Source organism: Coenobita brevimanus, chromosome 112 (genome assembly GCF_032717465.1).
Source record: "Coenobita brevimanus isolate Jiangsu-jjx chromosome 112, ASM3271746v2, whole genome shotgun sequence".
In the NCBI taxonomy this organism is placed as follows: domain Eukaryota; kingdom Metazoa; phylum Arthropoda; class Malacostraca; order Decapoda; family Coenobitidae; genus Coenobita; species Coenobita brevimanus.
In genome coordinates, this window is record NC_137065.1 from 3,652,501 (window position 1) to 3,670,000 (window position 17,500).

Genomic DNA, 17,500 nt, shown 5'->3' on the forward strand with positions numbered 1-17,500 from the left:
AGAATTAAAATTCAAGTAAGATGGAGGAATAGAAGAAGGGAAAGACGAGAGGAAGGAGTAGTTGCAAGGAGAGTGGAAAGGTTACAAGAGGATGAGAAAAAGGCAGAGTATAAGAGAGAAGTGGAGGAACGATTGGGCAAATATGAATTGGAGCAGATGGGAGACGTGGAAGGTATGTGTAATATATTTACAGAAGAAATATGTGCAGCATGTGATGTGGTGTGTGGAAGGAAGAGAAGACGGAGGGGGGTGCAAGGAACAGCGTGGTGGACTGAAGAGGTGAAACAGGCTGTGGCACAAAAGAAGAAAGCATACAATGAATGGATGAGAAATAGGGGCGTGGACGAAGTTGAGAGGTGGAAGAGAGAGTTATATGTGGAAAGGAAGAGAGGTGAAAAGATTAGTAAGAGAGAGTAAGAAGAGAGTGGATGAGGAATTTGAAAGGAATTTGAGTGTAAAGTGGAGAGACTGTAAGAAAATGTTCTGGAGAGAAGTGAAAAGAGTAAGACAGGGTGGAAGTGAAGTTAGCAGGGGAGTGAAAGATAAAAATGGTAGATTACTAGTGGAGAAGGGAGAAAAAGTGAGCAGATGGAGAGAACACTTTAAGGAATTGTTGAACATAGAGGATGGAAGTAATGCGAGTATTAGTGGCTGGGGAATGGCTGGGAGAAGGAGGGAGATGAGAAGACAGGAAGAAATCAGTAGGATAGAAGTTGTGGAAGCAATGAAGAAAGTTAAATCGGGGAAAGCCCCAGGAATTGATGGAGTGTGTGGTGAAATGCTGAAGCATGGGGGAGAGATAGTAGTAGAATGGATGTGGAAGATGTGCAGATTGGCGTGGGAGGAAGGTAGAGTCCCGGAGGATTGGAAGTCAGGTATAATTATTCCCTTGTACAAAGGAAAAGGGGAAAAAGAAGTGTGTGGTAATCATAGAGGCATTTGTCTTCTTAGTATAATAGGAAAAGTGTATGGTAGGATACTTATAGACAGAGTTAGAGAAAGAACAGAGAAATTAGTTGGAGAAGAACAGGGAGGCTTTAGGAAGGGAAGAGGTTGTGTAGATCAGATATTCATTCTTAGATCTTTAGTGGAAAAGTTTCTAGAGAAGGGAAAGAAGTTGTATGCGGCTTTCATGGATTTGGAGAAAGCATATGACAGGGTGGATAGACAAGGATTGTGGAAAGTGTTAAGAATATATGGAGTAGATGGGAAGTTGTTGAATGCTGTGAAGAGTATGTACGATGGTGCGAAGGCTGCAGTGCGTGTGGATGGTGAACTAAGTGAATTTTCTCTTTGAAAGTTGGTTTGAAACAGGGATGTGTCATGTCTCCATGGTTGTTCAATCTGTACATGGATGGGGTAATAAAAGAGGTACAAGGTAGGGTAGTGGATGTTGGAGTGGCCCTGGTGAGAGAGGATAGTGTTTGGAAACTCCCTGTACTGTTGTTTGCAGATGATACTGTGTTGTTGAGTGAAGACGAAGGGGAGCTGCAAGGCTTGGTGGATGAGTTTGAGAGAGTGTGTAAGAAACAGAACCTAAAGGTGAATGTAGGGAAGAGTAAAGTGATGGTCTTTGAGAGAGGTGAAGTTAGTGAATGTACAGCGAGGTTGGATGGTGAGGAATTGGAAAATGTGAGTACGTTTAAGTATTTGGGTAGTGTGATGAGTAAGGATGGAGGTTTGGAGGGTGAAGTGCTTGAAAGGGTACAGCAGGGAAGAAAGGTTGCTGGTTCCTTGAAAGCAGTGATAGAAACACAGGGAAGTGAGCATGGAAGTGAAAAAGTTACTACATGACAGTATTGTGATACCAACTCTAACGTACGGAAGTGAAGCTTGGACATTGTTGGAAGGACACAAGTCAAGAGTGAGAGCAGTGGAAATGAGTTATTTAAGAGGAGCCTGTGGAGTCACGTGGAGAGACAGGCTGACGAATGAGGATATAAAGGAGCGTTGTGGTGTGGATGTGGATGTGATAGGAAGCGTTATGAGGAACACACTGAGGTGGTTTGGCCATGTGGAGAGGATGGAGGGTGAAAGACTGACGAAGAGAGTGTATATGAGTGAGGTGGAGGGGGGAAGAGGGAGGGGGAGGCCGAGGATGAGATGGAGGGATGGGGTGGAGAGGTATATGAGAGAGGGGGGTGTGAGTTGGGAGCAGGGCAGTGAAATGGCGGGGGACAGGGCGACTTGGAGGCGATTTGTTTGTGGCCACCCCAAACGGGATTGAGGCGTCTGGCAATAGATAGATAGATAGATTATCATCGATTGCATCATCCATATCGTTACTCTTATCTCCTGTCATCATCATCATCATTGTCATGATCAACACCATCACCACTACCACACCATCCTCGTTTCCATCAACGTCACCACCACCACCACACCACACCATCTTTCATCATCATCATCATCATCATCACCACAAACAATCACGTAAGAGGGACTGCGTTGGTTAATCCTACCAGAATGAGACTTAATCAGGAATCTCTCGCTAAGTACCGTAAATTAATCCCGGTTGAGAGAGAGAGAGAGAGAGAGAGAGAGAGAGAGAGAGAGAGAGGAGGAGGAGGAGGAAGCTTGTCATTAGGAAGGATGTGAAGAGACGAAAACAGACTTCACCCTTTCTCGTCAAGATTCCCCTGCAGTAAATATAAATAAAAACTAACAAATAACTAAATAACTACATGAATAAATAGATAAATAAATAAATAGCTCTAAATTAGCGTCCGGAAGCACAGGGCTAATTTCAGAGGGCTTTGGTTATTTGCACACGGGTCTGGCGGTAAATTGGGAGCCGCAAAATGAAAATAGTTCTTGTTTAATCTGAAATTTCTACGGGTTGAGTTGGTGATTGTTAAGTGGGTTGGCTGCCGATTTTTTTGTTTTTTTGGGGGGAGGTGTTATGTGGCCATCCTTATGTTGTTTTTCCATTTATTTATTTTTTTTACCCTGTTCCATCCGGTGATATTTTTTTGCGTATCCAGAAGGGTAAGTAGTGTTTTCTCCCGGATTCTCACTTGTCACTGAGTTACTGAGTTGCTGATGTTGAAATTAGCCCTAGGACTCCATTAGGTGATCTTATTTTTTCCTTGAGGTCTTCATACGCACATTTGGTAGCCATTTTCTTTTTTTCTTTTCTTTCCTTTTTTTTAGCGATCTGTCCTGTGAGTGTGAAACGCTGGTAGATTTTCCCGTAGAGTTTTATCAGTTTTTATTCTATGCTGTTTTGTTGGTTCGTTGATCTTGTTTATCATTTTCCTGAGAGTTCGGTAGCACACAGCATGGCAGTTGTGGCTATGTTTTTATTGTGTGTGTGTATGTGTGTGTGTGTGTGTGTGTGTGTGTGTGTGTGTGTGTGTGTGTGTGTGTGTGTGTGTCCATCCCATCGCTTATTGCCACTTTCTCACGGCTTTATTTCTGGGCTGATGTGATGGAAAAATACTAAGGAATTAAATTGGTACATCAAGACTCTATTACCTGTTACCTTAAGACTTCCTGTTACCTGTTACCTCAAGACTGTTACCTGTTACCTCAAGACTGTTACCTGTTACCTCAAGACTTACCTGTTACCTCAAGACTGTTACCTGTTGCCTCAAGACTGTTATCTGTTACCTGAAGACTGTTACCTGTTACCTCAAGACCATTACCTGTTACCTCAAGACTTACCTGTTCCCTCAAGACTGTTACCTGTTACCTTAAGACTTACATGTTACCTTAAGACTTACCTGTTACCTGAAGAATTACCTGTTACCTGAAGACTTACCCGTTACCTCAAGCCCGTTACCTAAAGACTGTTACCTGTTACCCCAAGACTGTTACCTGTTACCTCAAGACTTTTACCTGTTACCTCAAGACTGTTACCTGTTACCCCAGGACTGTTACCTGTTACCTTAACCTCAGGACTCCATTATAAGACTTCCTATGTAGGTGTTTAAGATTGTTTTTTCATGAGTGTAAACACACACACACACACACACACACACACACACACACACACACACACACACATATATATATATATATATATATATATATATATATATATATATATATATATATGTGTGTGTGTGTGTGTTGTATATCTGTCTTCTCAACTTGTATTCCCCCACCTCTCTCTTTCTCTCTCTCTCTCACACACACACACACACACACACACACACACACACACACACACACACACACACACACACACACACACACACTAGACTACCTTAACGAGATCTGCCAGTCTTACACCACCACCACCACCACCGTCACCTCTTCCCCTCCACGCCACCCTCCCTCATTGGTGTGACTGGTATGGAGTAGATGGATTTTCATTCTCTTTCTCTCTGTCTTTAAATAATTCTTTGATGTATTCTTTATTTTACTTTTCTTTGTAGTTATTGTGAATTAAAAAATCTCTGTATCTTAGCTATGGTCTGTCTGTAGGTCTGTCTCTCCTTTTTCGTCTGTTTTCGCTGTCTTTTTTTCTGTCTTTCACCGTCATTTTCAGTCCATTTCCCTGTCTGCATTTTCCCGTCTGTTTTTCTGTCTGTCTTTTTCTGCCTTTCTCTTTTTCTGTCTCTTCATCTATCTTTCCCTGTCTGTTTCTGTGCGTCGGGTTTTCTGTGTCTTTATATTTTCCCGTCTGTTTCTGTCTTTTTCTGTTTCTTTTTCTGTGTTACCTTTTGTGCCTGTTTCTGTTACCCTGTTTTTTTTTTTAATTTTGCTTTTCCTTCTGTCTGTTTACGGTATCTGTTGTGTCTGTTTGCCTGCGTCACCATGTCTGTCTGTCCGTTTATATCTGTCGCTGTCTTTACCTTGTTCATTTATTTCTATCTTTTTGCTTTCCCAGGAGAGAGAGAGAGAGAGAGAGAGAGAGAGAGAGAATCCACACCTCGGTTTTTATTAATATTTAACTTTTTGGAGTGCGTTTTGAGAGAGAGAGAGAGAGAGAGAGAGAGAGAATCCACACCTCGGTTTTTATTAATATTTAACTTTTTGGAGTGCGTTTTGAGAGAGAGAGAGAGAATCCACACCTCGGTTTTTATTAATATTTAACTTTTTGGAGTGCGTTTTGAGAGAGAGAGAGAGAGAGAGAGAGAGAGAGAGAGAGAGAGAGCGAGCTTGATTTCCATAAGTATTGGGAGAAGGGAAGAGGATGGCTGGTTATCCATCAGAGAACCATCACTACCACTACCATACCATCACTACCACTACCACTACCATACCATCACTACCACTGTATGAATTGTTACATAATTGTATTGTAATTGTTACATTGTAGTAACATTTCAGTAATACATAATTGTAACATTGTATGAATTGTTACATAATATTGTAGAAACAATGTAGTAATACATAATTGTAACATTGTATGAATTGTTACATAATATTGTGGTAATGCATAATTGTGTTGGCCTTATAATTGTAGTTACATTTTGTTAATGCAACTGTTACATGATTGTGTTGGCCTTATAATTGTAGTTAAAGTTACATAAAAGTTACATCTTGTTAATGCAACTGTTACATAATTGTTACATATTGTTTGTAGTTACATATCGTTTGTAGTTACATAATTGTAATAATTGCAGTCCTGACACCACTACTTCTACCATACATCTCTGCCACTACCACAACCATACCATCACTACCACAACCATACCATCACTACCACTACCATACAACTACAATATCATCATTACCATACCTCTACCATACCGTCACTACCACTTCTGTACCCTACCATACCGCCACACCATCGTTGTGAAGGTGTGTGTGTGTGTGTGTGTGTGTGTGTGTGAGAGAGAGAGAGAGAGAGAGAGAGAGAGAGAGAGAGGGAGGGAGGGAGGAATATCGAGATCAAAAACAGTGGCAGGCGAATAATGAACACACACACACACACACACACACACACACACACACACACACACACACACACACACACAATAAATTCAGGCAAGAGTGAGGCGGTGTGTGCCAAGGTAATGACAGGTGTTGGTAGGTAAGATTGCTGTATACATCACGCAGGTGGCAGGGTGGAGAGAGAGAATGGTAGGTTGGAGGGCAGGGTGTGGCACTAATGATTTATTTATTTAGTTATATTGTTTTTAGCGTTTGTTGTTATTATTATTATTATATTATTATTATTATTATTATTATTATTATTACGTCCGCCAACGAAAGTTGGAGGAGGTTATGTATTCACCTATGTTTGTCATTTTGTTTTCTTGTTTGTTCACACGATATGTTCAAAACTTATCAGTGGACTTCAATGAAATTGTGTGGAAGGTGCGCCATGGCCCAAGAAAGAACTGATTTAATTTTGGGCGGATCCGGATCCGGATCCTGGAATGGCATTGGCGGGGGTATGCGCTCTATGAGTGCCTTCTGGTTATTACCTCCGTCAAGGAGGTTATGTTTTCACCCCTGTCCGAATGTCTGTTTGTTGGTTGGTTGGTTTGTTAGCGAGAGTACACAAAAACTACTGGACGGATTTCCACGAAACTTGGTAGAAGAATGGGCCTTGGCCCAGAATAGACTCCATTAAATTTTGGTGCGGATCCGGATAAAGATGCGGATCCAGGAATTTTATTTCACTTTCTTTAACATTGCGAGATAGGGCGTTTTTCGATATTTTCGTAAATTTTTCGTTGGTTTCTACGAATGTGTACAGTTTGGCGCCAATCCATATAAAATTCCTGATCTAGCGGATTTAAATATGCCTTTATAGCGGGGTAGTCTTTTTTCATATTGGATTAGACGACTGAATTAAAAGGAACTGCATGTTGGGCCTTGGCGCTCTACTGAGTGCCATTCTGGGTATTATTGTTATTCTAGTGAACCCTGAGTGGTAATATAACCCACATTAATTTCAGCTTCAATTAAAGAGAGAGAGAGAGAGAGAGAGAGAGAGAGAGAGAGAGAGAGAGAGAGAGAGAGGACGCCATAAAAAAAAAAGAAGGTTGCAAATTTCTGCGCTAGAGGGCAGTGAGGGAGGGCTGGGCAGGGTAAATAGATTAACATAAGCGAATTTACCCCGTTGAGCAGGCCTTTCCTGCACAAGCTAGTTTACACACACACACACACACACACACGCATTCTCTCTCTCTCTCTCTCTCTCTCTCTCTCTCTCTCGTATGTGGTTTGGTCCACATAATTATTGCTGGCTAATCTTGTACAATTTATCTATCTATAACTATCGATCTATCAGTCTGTCTATCTGTCTATCTATACTGGCAGAGGATTATTGACTACATTTTCTGCTTTATTCATTGCTGGTTTTATTTTTTGCTAGTGTTATTTTTTGCTATTTTAAGCTTCTTATTGCTTTTTTTAATTCGTATTTCGCGTCTTATTTACCATTTGTTTTTAATTAATTTTATCCTTGATTTGCAGACTGGTTTTCCACACTTATCTATTTTTTAATTATAATACATTGTTTTTATTATTATTATTATTATTATTGGTATATTCTTAGTATTAGTATATTATTAATGCTATTTTATTGGTACATTATTATTATTATTATTATTATTATTATTATCTTAGATTCATAGCATTTTTCATTTTTAACCTCATCACGAGACCCGTCTTCTGGTCGGGTATGGAAGCTTCCAAACACCTCTTCCTAAGCGATTTATATTTGGACATGGCTGGTTAATCTCCTTTTGTACTTTATTTATGCAGAGAATGGCAGTGCTGAAGGATTTATAAAACACAGGAAAGAACAGCAAGTTGTAATAAGCAAAATCAATCGCTTAGGAAAAGATGTTAAGGGAGACTTTTCGAACTGGGAAAAATAGTTAAGATTCCAAGTCGAAGAAAGAAAATTTTATGGTAAGGTTATAGACGACAATAACTACAAAGACTGCAACACCCAAGAACAAAATAACAATAACAACAATAGCAATAATAATAACAACAGTAATTATAACAGTAACAACAGTAATAACTAATAATAATAATAATAATCACCACCAACAGCAGAGGCGGTGATAAAAATATTCCAATCCCATTTCCCCCCCATATATACAGGAGCATAAGGACCCGGGGCTAGGCTACTTAGTTCCGAAATATAAGGCAATTTGGACCAACCTCCTCCTTCCATGAGTAGCATTTAATAAGAAACACCATCCACCACCCTATACAATCCATACAGACTCCATCCGGCTAGTTCGCCTTAATCCACTCATCCACTAGGCACCATTTGGTTATATGGTTACCACCCAGCGTAGGGATTTCGTCGGATACAGGAAACCGTCTGGCGCGTCACTGAGAGAGAGAGAGAGAGAGAGAGGGGGGGGGGGAGAGAACTACATCGAATGAAAGAGAGGGGGGAGGAGCACTGCATTGAGTGAGTGGATGTTGGGCGCCCGCACTTACCACCAAGAAGAAAATTAAATACTGTAAACCATAATAAACTGCACAGTTGAAGGAAAACGAAGGAAGAACGGTAAACTGAGAGAGAGAGAGAGAGAGAGAGAAAACTGAGGCCAGAAAATATATGGCAAAAAGTTAAGAGTTTAGAAAAAAAAAAAAAGCTATAATGAATGGAAACCTGAAAAGTCAAAAATAAAATAGCAAGCCCTAATGAACGACTTAAAAATTGAAAGCAGATTGTACAAATGGAAAGCATATGTTTTTGGAGAGGATAATAGAGAAGCAAAAAAAGAAGAAAAAATGCATATCATCCTATCATTGGGGGAAAAAAATGGCAAGAACAAAATACAGTAAGCACAAGAACTGAAACTAGAAAATAAAAGGCGAAAGAATTTTTTTGGGGGGTAGGGTAGGTGAAAAAGAAAATGGTTGTAGAGTTAGATAAATACATATACTGTTATTGTAGCCTTAAAAAAGAAGATAGTGGCAATAACAGTATAAAAAAAAAACGAAAATGGCGGTCAGTACGAGAAAAATTGAAGCCAGAAAATAAAAGGGGGAAGAACTGGCCTTGGTAAGAGATTAGAAAGCAAGATGCCAACCCACGCGCCGTGCATCCGACCCTCTCATTGGCTCCTATCTCAGCGGGCGACCAATCAGGAGGCCCGACCCGCCATTACTGCCAGAGCGCTCGGCCAATCAGCGTGAGGTATACAAGGCCACCGCGGAGGAATTGTGTGGGGCCCGGGCTTGAGCAGTGTTTATTTTGTATTTTGAGACATTTGAGTGTATCATGAGGATTCGTAGCACTTATTCTTTGGCGATCTATTTTGAATTTTTGCGTGTGACGTTGCAGTAGCCCCGTCTAGGTTAGTGCAGGATGAGTGGGGTGGCTGAGCCGGGAGTGCTTTGGTTGGTATTTCCACTTTGATACTGAAAAAACTGGAGTTCGCTTCTCGGGTCGGTCAAGTGGGGGATGCAGTTTATTATTATTATTATTATTATTATTACAGCTACTACTGCTACTCCTACTACTACTACTACTACTGTTATTATTTTTATTATTATTAATCTCAAGTAATTCATTTCAATTATTTTTTCGAATATCCTTAACTGCTCTTTGTAGGGATGAACAAGAATTACTTATTATTATTATTATTATTATTGTGCAAAGAAGGAGCAAAAGGCCAGACGATTTTTTCAGCTACCTGAACCTCTTAAAAAAAAAAATCCCTCCTGACCTCTTAAAAAAAAAAAAAAAAAATCCCTCCTGAACTGAACGAAAGCCTCTGATAATTGTAACGAAACATGGACAATGAGCCGTGATATTGAATAGGTTAATACAAGAAATTTCATTGTGTTTCGTCCCTGCGTTCCTCTCTTTTAGTTCAAGATTTAATATTGGAATTCCAGCCAAGCATTTGCACCATTAAACTCTCTCTCAAGCATTTGCACCATTAAACCTCTCTCTCTCTCTCTCTCTCTCTCGGGGATTCCTAACGATATTCCGGACCAGCTCTCTCCTCCCACCTGCCCCTCCTCTCTCTCTCTCTCTCTTTCTAGTCGGTTATTGTCATTCGTCTTTTTCGTTCCCTCTCTCTCTCTCTCTCTGAAATCAGTCATTCGTCTTTTTCGTTCCATATTCTCTCTCTCTCTCTCTCTCTCTCTCTCTCTCTCTCTCTCTCTCTCTCAAATCAGTCATTTATTGTCTCGTTCCATATTTCTCTCTCTCTCTCTCTCTCTCTCTCTCTCTCTCTCTCTCTCTCACTACCTTTATTTACTTTATTTGCAAAGTACACATTTATTAGCGCATTTTTTTTATCTATTGATCATTTATTATTATTATTATTATTATTATTATTATTATTATTATCATCATCATCATAGTTACTTAGCCTTATTTATTTATTTTCGTTACTAATAAATTCCATCTTCCCTTTATTCTGCTAGGATGGCGAGGAAGGGAAGGATGCCAAGGTACTGTAATAAAGAAACAGAATTGTACACATTACGTAGCCTGTACAGTTGCACAGTACTTTGTATTGCGATGCCTGTACATCTTCAAACCTCTTCTGCTTTAGATTGTACTATTTGAGCTCGTGTTATGCATCTTGTACAATTTCAGGCCTGTGTAATGTGTAGCGTGTACATTTTCAGGGTTGTACAGTACTTCGTTGTTCGTAGGAAGTACATTTTCACAGTACTTCGTTATTCGTAGGGTGTACAGAGTTGATTGTGCACGTTGTAATGACGGGCATGCACGCTACTTCATTCTGCGTAGATTGTACAGTAATGTGAGCTGCACAGTACTTTAGATTGTACAGTTTGAGTCCTTGCACAGTACTTCGTCATGCGTAGGTTTAGTTTTGACGCCTGGCGCACAATACTTCGTTGTACAGTTTTGACCTTGCGATGTGCAGCGTCATGCATAGAGTGTACATTTTCAGACGCGTTACATTGCCATCTTCACGTAGGGTGTACAGTTTTGGGAAATTGCAGTACACTGGGTAATGAATAAGGTGTACAACTCTACAAAAAAGTATCGTTACGCCGTTGTGCTGAACAATGACAAACGACGATGGTTAGGAAAAATGGGCAGGGGGCTAGGAAACTGTCGGTACCCCTGCATATCCCACAATGTTGGTTATGCATGGGGTACAAGAGGCATTTCCTGTGTCTGAGGTAATCAGTGCGTCGATATCAGTGTATCAGCCATTCGTAAACAACAGCCATCGTTGTGTTCTTTACGTACCTGTCGGACCCCTGAGTAACGATGCTTTTTTGTACTGTTGTACGTTTGTAATAATAAATGTACCATTTACGTAAGAGTACATTTTGAGGTCATAGGTGTACTATTTATTACGTAAGAGTACATTTTAAGGTCATCAGTGTACTAATTAATACGTGAGTACATTTTCAGGTCATTAATGTACTAATTATTACGTAAGTACATTTTCAGGTCAGTGTACAAATTATTACGTGAGAGTACATTTTCAGGTCATTGATGTACTATTTATTACGGAAGAGTACATTATGAGGTCGTGAGAGTACTAATTATTTCGTAAAAGTGTACATTTTGACACCTGCGTTACTTTAAATTTTTCTGACTCTGGACATAGATTATAGCGCCAGTTCCCTGAGGCCCAGCAGTCTCAAGCCCAAGGTAATATGATCCTTAATGCCTTTTTCAAGCGATTTATTTTACCTTTATATATATATATATATATATATATATATATATATATATATATATATATATATATATATATATATATTCCGTGCCTCTCCCTATCCCTGAAAAGGAGGATGGTGGTCTGAGATACTACTACTACTACCTCACACACACACACACACACACACACACACACACACACACACACACACACATCTAATTGCTGTACTAGGAATGGTCTGTTTGAGTCTCCCCTCGCCCGTGTTCTCCTCGCCCTCCGTTTTCTCTTCTCCATTTCGTTTTCAATTTTTTCTCTTCATTAGCATTCCCTCTTTCATTTGTGTATTTTTTTTTTCTTGTATCGTTTCCTCCTTTTTTGTCCATCGTTTTTTTGTAATTCCTCCATCTTCTTTTCTTCCTTTTTTATTGTCTTCATAGCTCCGTCCATTTGTATATTTATTTTCTTCATTTTTCCTTCTTATTCCCTCTTCCTTTGCTAGTTCTTCTTTTTCATTTATTTCGTCCCCCTTCTCCGTTTTTTTTATTTTTTTTTAGTGTTTCCCATTTTTCCAGTTCGTATTTTTGCTTTCCTTTCATATTTCGTATTTTCGTTTTCATCTCATCTTTCAGTTTAATGGTTTTCCTGTGCTAATTTCCTCAGTCTCGTGATTTTTTGCTCATTTTCCTTTCCCCAATATATATATATATATATATATATATATATATATATATATATATATATATATATATATATATATTCTCCCATTTCCCACCTACCGTACCCGCCTACTTACATAATTTGTTTACCTATCCCCCAACACACACACACACACACACACATACCAACATATATATATATATATATATATATATATATATATATATATATATATACATAAATATATATATATATATATATATATATATATATAGTACACACCTGCTTACATACAGTACATACATTCATGTATATTCGAGCGTACGTCCATCCATCCATCCACATGCATACATACATACATACATTCCAGCCTGCATTCATACATACAGCTTACATACATACAATTTACATACATACATACATACATACCATCTTACCAACTAACCTTTCTTTTATTCCTGTTCTCTCCCCTCTCCATCTCATTCCCCTCCTCTCTTCCCCTCGCATGTATTCTCTTTCGTTTTACACACACACACACACACACACACACACACTAGGTCTCCTACATGCCTACCTGTGTGTGTGTGTGTGTGTGTGTGTGTGTGTGTGTGTGTGTGTGTGTGTGTGTGAGACCCTATTTTCCTACCTACCTGCCTATTTTATCTATCGACCTATCTATCTATCTATCCGCCAACATTTTTACTGTGCCTCTGTCTGTGTGTATGTACTTAACTCTTGTCTGTCCATCTGTATGTCTGTCTGTCTATCTACCAGTGTTTTTGTACACTTTGTATCATGTACCCTCCTACTTACACACCCACTTCACTACCCACAAATCTACTTACCTACCTACCCATATTATGTGTAGCTCCCTCCCTCCCTCAGTACCTACCTACGTGTCTGCCTACCTACCTACCCACCTATCTCCCTACCTCCCTTCCTTCCTCAGTACCCACCCCCCTACCTACCTACCTACCTACTTACGTGTACTTCCGCCTTTCCCCTCCTAAACGGACACTTGGCAGCCAAATACCCTCTCACGCTCCTACTTACCGATGTTAATGTATGCATGCGTGTGCGTGTGTAGACTACTCATGTGCACCAAGACCTTCCTTCTCTTTACTACGTGTCTGTGTCTGTCTGTCTATCTTGGACTCTGTATTTAACTGTTTCCTATACAAAGATATACGTACGTAATCCATATATAGATAAATATATGATTATCTTTATCATCTTATCTATTCTATCTACGGTAACACAGATAGATAGATTGATTGATTGATAGATACATAGATAGATGGATATACAAATTAAACGAAAAAAGGAAAGTAGAGAAATTACATTACTGTATTACATACATACATACATACATTACATACATACATACTAGTAGATATCTTTTCAGTATTACAGCCACACTTGCCATAGTGCTTACATATACGAGTATACCAATTTATCAGTTTACCTACCTACCTACCTACCCACCTACTTACCTTTAGTACTTACCCACTCACCTGCCTACTTACCCTTAATACCTACCCAGTCTCCTACCTGCCTGCCTAACCTACCTACCTACCAACTTACCCACCTACCTACCTTTCTCTTCCCTACTTTCTTGTTTTCATTCTACCATCCCTCCCTCTATTCCTCCCTGTCTCCCTCCCTCCCTTCGTCTCTTCTCTCCCTCCCACCCTTTCACTGCTATTTCTCCCTCCCTCCCATCCTTCCTTCCTTCCTTCCCATTCCTTCCTTCCTTCCAAGACCACATGACCCTCCACTAACTTTTGTCCTAACTTTGAGTACACCTGCCTTCAAGACCTCTCTCTCTCTCTCTCTCTCTCTCTCTCTCTCTCTCTCTCTCTCTCTTTCTCCCTGTGTGTGTGTGTGTGTGTGTGTGTGTGTGTGTGTGTGTGTGAATTAACTTTCAACCTTCATCTGTGCAGTCAGAGTTAATATATATATATATATATATATATATATATATATATATATATATATATATATATATATATATATATATAGTCGGGCTTATGTTGCTAGTTTCCCCTGAGATTGAGGACTGTATGATAGGTCTATGTAACCGATCCCCACGTTCTCTCGCCCCCCAAATGACAGAGACCCGTCCATTCACCAACCGACTCTAGTATTAATTTCTGCCGTTCCTATAAAATTTTCTTTAGCAGTTTTTAGTCAACAGAATTGCCCTAAATTTTGGCAGGATCTTTCTTCATAAGTTACAGGAGATGATGATGATGATGATGATGGTGAAGAGGGGGTTGGAATGAAGTTAACGTTGGGAATATTCACCAGATCACGTGTAGGACGAGGGTCTGTTTGGTCTGTGTATCTATGTAACTCATCCCCACTCTCGCCCACAACTGCAAGAGACGACAGGAGGGATAATGATGATGATGATAAGGGGTTGGACTTAAGTTAACATTGTTACTAACTCTTTACCAGACCACCAGTGTAGGACTTCAGGATCTGTTTGGTTTGTGTGTCTGTGTAACTCATCTCCACTCTCTCCCCCAGAACGACAAGGAGACCCGTCCGTTCGCCATCAAGCCCATCCCGAATGCCAATATCAAGCCTCTTATCGTCTTTATCAACCCGAAGAGCGGCGGGAACCAGGGCGCCAAGCTGATGCAGAAGTTCCAGTGGCTACTTAACCCCCGCCAAGTCTTCGATCTCACCCAAGGGGGGCCTAAAGCAGGGTAAGGGTGTTAGATAAATAGATGGATGGTTGGATTAATTGGTAGGTGGGTAGATGGGGAGAGAGAAAAAGGTGACATGAACAGGTCGTGAGATAAGGAAGAAAGGTGGTGTGAAAAGTGTGTGTGTGTGAGAGAGAGAGAGAGAGAATAGGGAGAGAGAAGCAGGGTAGGTGGGGTTGTTATGGGGAGTTGGGGAAGCTGTGGAGAGCGTTGAGATAGGTATGGGAAAGAAAGTGGAAGGTGGGGAAAGACAGGTAGGTTTCGAGAAGGCTGCAGGGAGGGAGGGATAAAAAAAAATAAAAAATAAGTTCAGTCTTTTGATCTCGCTAGGGTGGCTTAAAGTAGGGTAGGTGGTGGTTGTGGGGATTGGGGAAGGAGGGAGAAGGGATAGGGAAGGTGTGGGGAGGAAGGGAGGGGTTGGGGAGGAGAAGGAGAACTGGAAAAGGTTACTTGGAGAACGGGAGGTGTAGTAGTTATAGGGGGATGTGGTAGTGGTGGTGGTAGTGGTGGTTATATAAGTAGTAGTAGTAGGGGGATATGTGGTGGTGGTAGTAGTAATAGTAGTAGAACCCCAATCTCATCAGAACGTGAACCCAATGGAATGTAGGGAGAAGTATCCTAACCCTCTTTTTGCAGTGTACCATCTTTGTTTTTTTTAGGAGAGGGAAAGAGTTGAGGGACCTAAAGCAGAGTAGGTGGGGTTGTGAGGGGGTTAGGAAGGAGGGGGTGGGTTGGGGATTGAGGAAGAGGGGAGACAGCGCTGGGAGGGTGTGGCAGGAGAGAGAGAGAGAGAGAGGAAGAAAGATTGGGGAAAGGTGGGGGGGAGGGGGAAGGAGGTTGGGGATTGTGTGTGTGTGAAGCAGAAGTTGAGGAAGATGAAAAGACAAGTTTGGTACAGTCTTTGTTGTGTCGCTCAGGGAGCTTCAGGCGATGGTGGTGGGGGTGTGGGGAAGGTGGGGGCGGGGAAGATGTGGAGAGAGAGAGAGAGGGGGAAGGGGGGGAGGTGAAGATGTGGAGAAGGGGGTTGGAGAGGTGTGAGGAGGGAGAGTGTTGGGTGATGCTGAGGAGGGAAGTAGGGTGGGGAACATGTGGGGAGTGGAGATGGTGGGCAAGGTGTGGGGAGAGGAGGAAGGGTGGGAAGGATTGTGTGTGTGTGTGTGTGAGAGAGAGAGAGAGAGAGAGAGAGAGAGAGAGAGAGGGAGGGAGGGAGGGAGGGAGGGAGGAGGTGGAGGAATGCTGAGAATGGTTAAGGAGGGAGAGGGAGGGAGGGGAAGTTGAGGAGAGTTTGAGAAAGGAGGAGGGAGGTAAGACAAGTTGAATATAGAGCCTTTGATCCCGGTATGCAAGGGCCGAGTTGGGGAAGGGAAGGAGAGAGAGTTGGGGAAGGAAGGAGGGGTTAGGGAAGGTGTAGGAGTTAGGGAAGGTGTAGGAGTTGGGGAGGGAAGGAAGAAATCAGAAGGAAATGTGGGTAGAAGTAGTTGAGATGGGGACGGGATTTGGATATAGATAGATGGATGGATAGGTAGATTGATGGATTGAGATATACATTAGATTGGAAGATAGACTTTTCGATAGATTAACAGATGGGGAATCAGATAAATATAATAGACTAAAAGGAAGATTGAATTGGCGTGTGTGTTAGGAAGGTGTATGAGTGGATATGGAATGAAGGTTTTTTGGAGAAGGGTTAGGGAATGAACAGTGAAGGTGTGGGGATGAGTGGATGTGGGGAAAGTGTTGGTGGATGTGGGGAAGGTGTTTGTGGATGTGGGGAAGGTGCTGGTGGATGTGGGGAAGGTGTTTGTGGATGTGGGGCAGGTGTTTGTAGGGTGTAATGTTGTGGAGCTGGGGAAGAGAGTGGGAACAGGCGGCCACGTCAAGCACGTGCCTCAACTTCAGACGCTTGAGGGAAATTCGATAGTTAGGTGGGGAAGAGGGGTGTGGGGAGGGGTGGAGGGGAGAGGGGTTTGTGGGGGTGGTGTGAGGAGCATGGAGAGGGAAGGAGGAAGGGAGGGAAAGTGAGAGAAGATGCAAGAAACGGAGGGAAGAGGAGGAGAAGATTGGGAAGTGTGGAGAGGACGGGGAGAATGGAAGAGGTGAGAGAATGTGTGGGGGAGAATGAAAAGGTTTAGGGAATGGGGAGAGGGTTTGAGGAGGGCAGGGTACAGTAGGGTAGGGTAGGGTAAGGTAGGGTAGGACAGGACAGGACAGGACAGGGCAAGGCAGGGCAGGGCAAGGCAGGGCAGGGCAGGGCAGGGCAGAGCAGAGCAGAGCAGAGCTGGGAAGGAAAAAGAGAATAGCACAACAGGGCAGAAAAAAGCGGAACACTGCTGAAAAGAAACTCACAAAACCTCCTCCTCATTTTACCGTAAAGAACCACACGCATCTACCTCTTCATTTTATCTTCATTTTTCTCCGAGGTAAAAGGAGATGGCATTTTTCATCATAGTTTGTGTCCTCTAACTTGTAAAATTTTGAGAGGGCCATATATACAAATTTTGGTGTCTTCTGGAATATATGGAGCTTTTTTTTACCTTTTTTTTTGGACTTTTTTTTTCTCGAGTAAATAATGTGGATGCTCAAGGGGGTACT

General features: G+C 41.5%; 1 protein-coding gene across 6 annotated transcripts in view; it reads left to right on the plus strand.

Annotated features, from left to right (window-relative positions):
• Positions 1-17,500, plus strand: part of rdgA (retinal degeneration A) — a 429,656-nt gene that overhangs the window by 342,134 nt on the left and 70,022 nt on the right. For 5 of the 6 annotated variants that reach the window (XM_080286630.1, XM_080286634.1, XM_080286631.1 and 2 more), the window contains exons 6-7: positions 10,315-10,341; positions 14,727-14,908. In XM_080286630.1, the coding sequence (XP_080142756.1) occupies positions 10,315-10,341; positions 14,727-14,908 (209 nt within the window). The remainder of the gene's footprint in view (positions 1-10,314; positions 10,342-14,726; positions 14,909-17,500) is intronic. The other variant, XM_080286632.1, reaches the window with a different exon arrangement.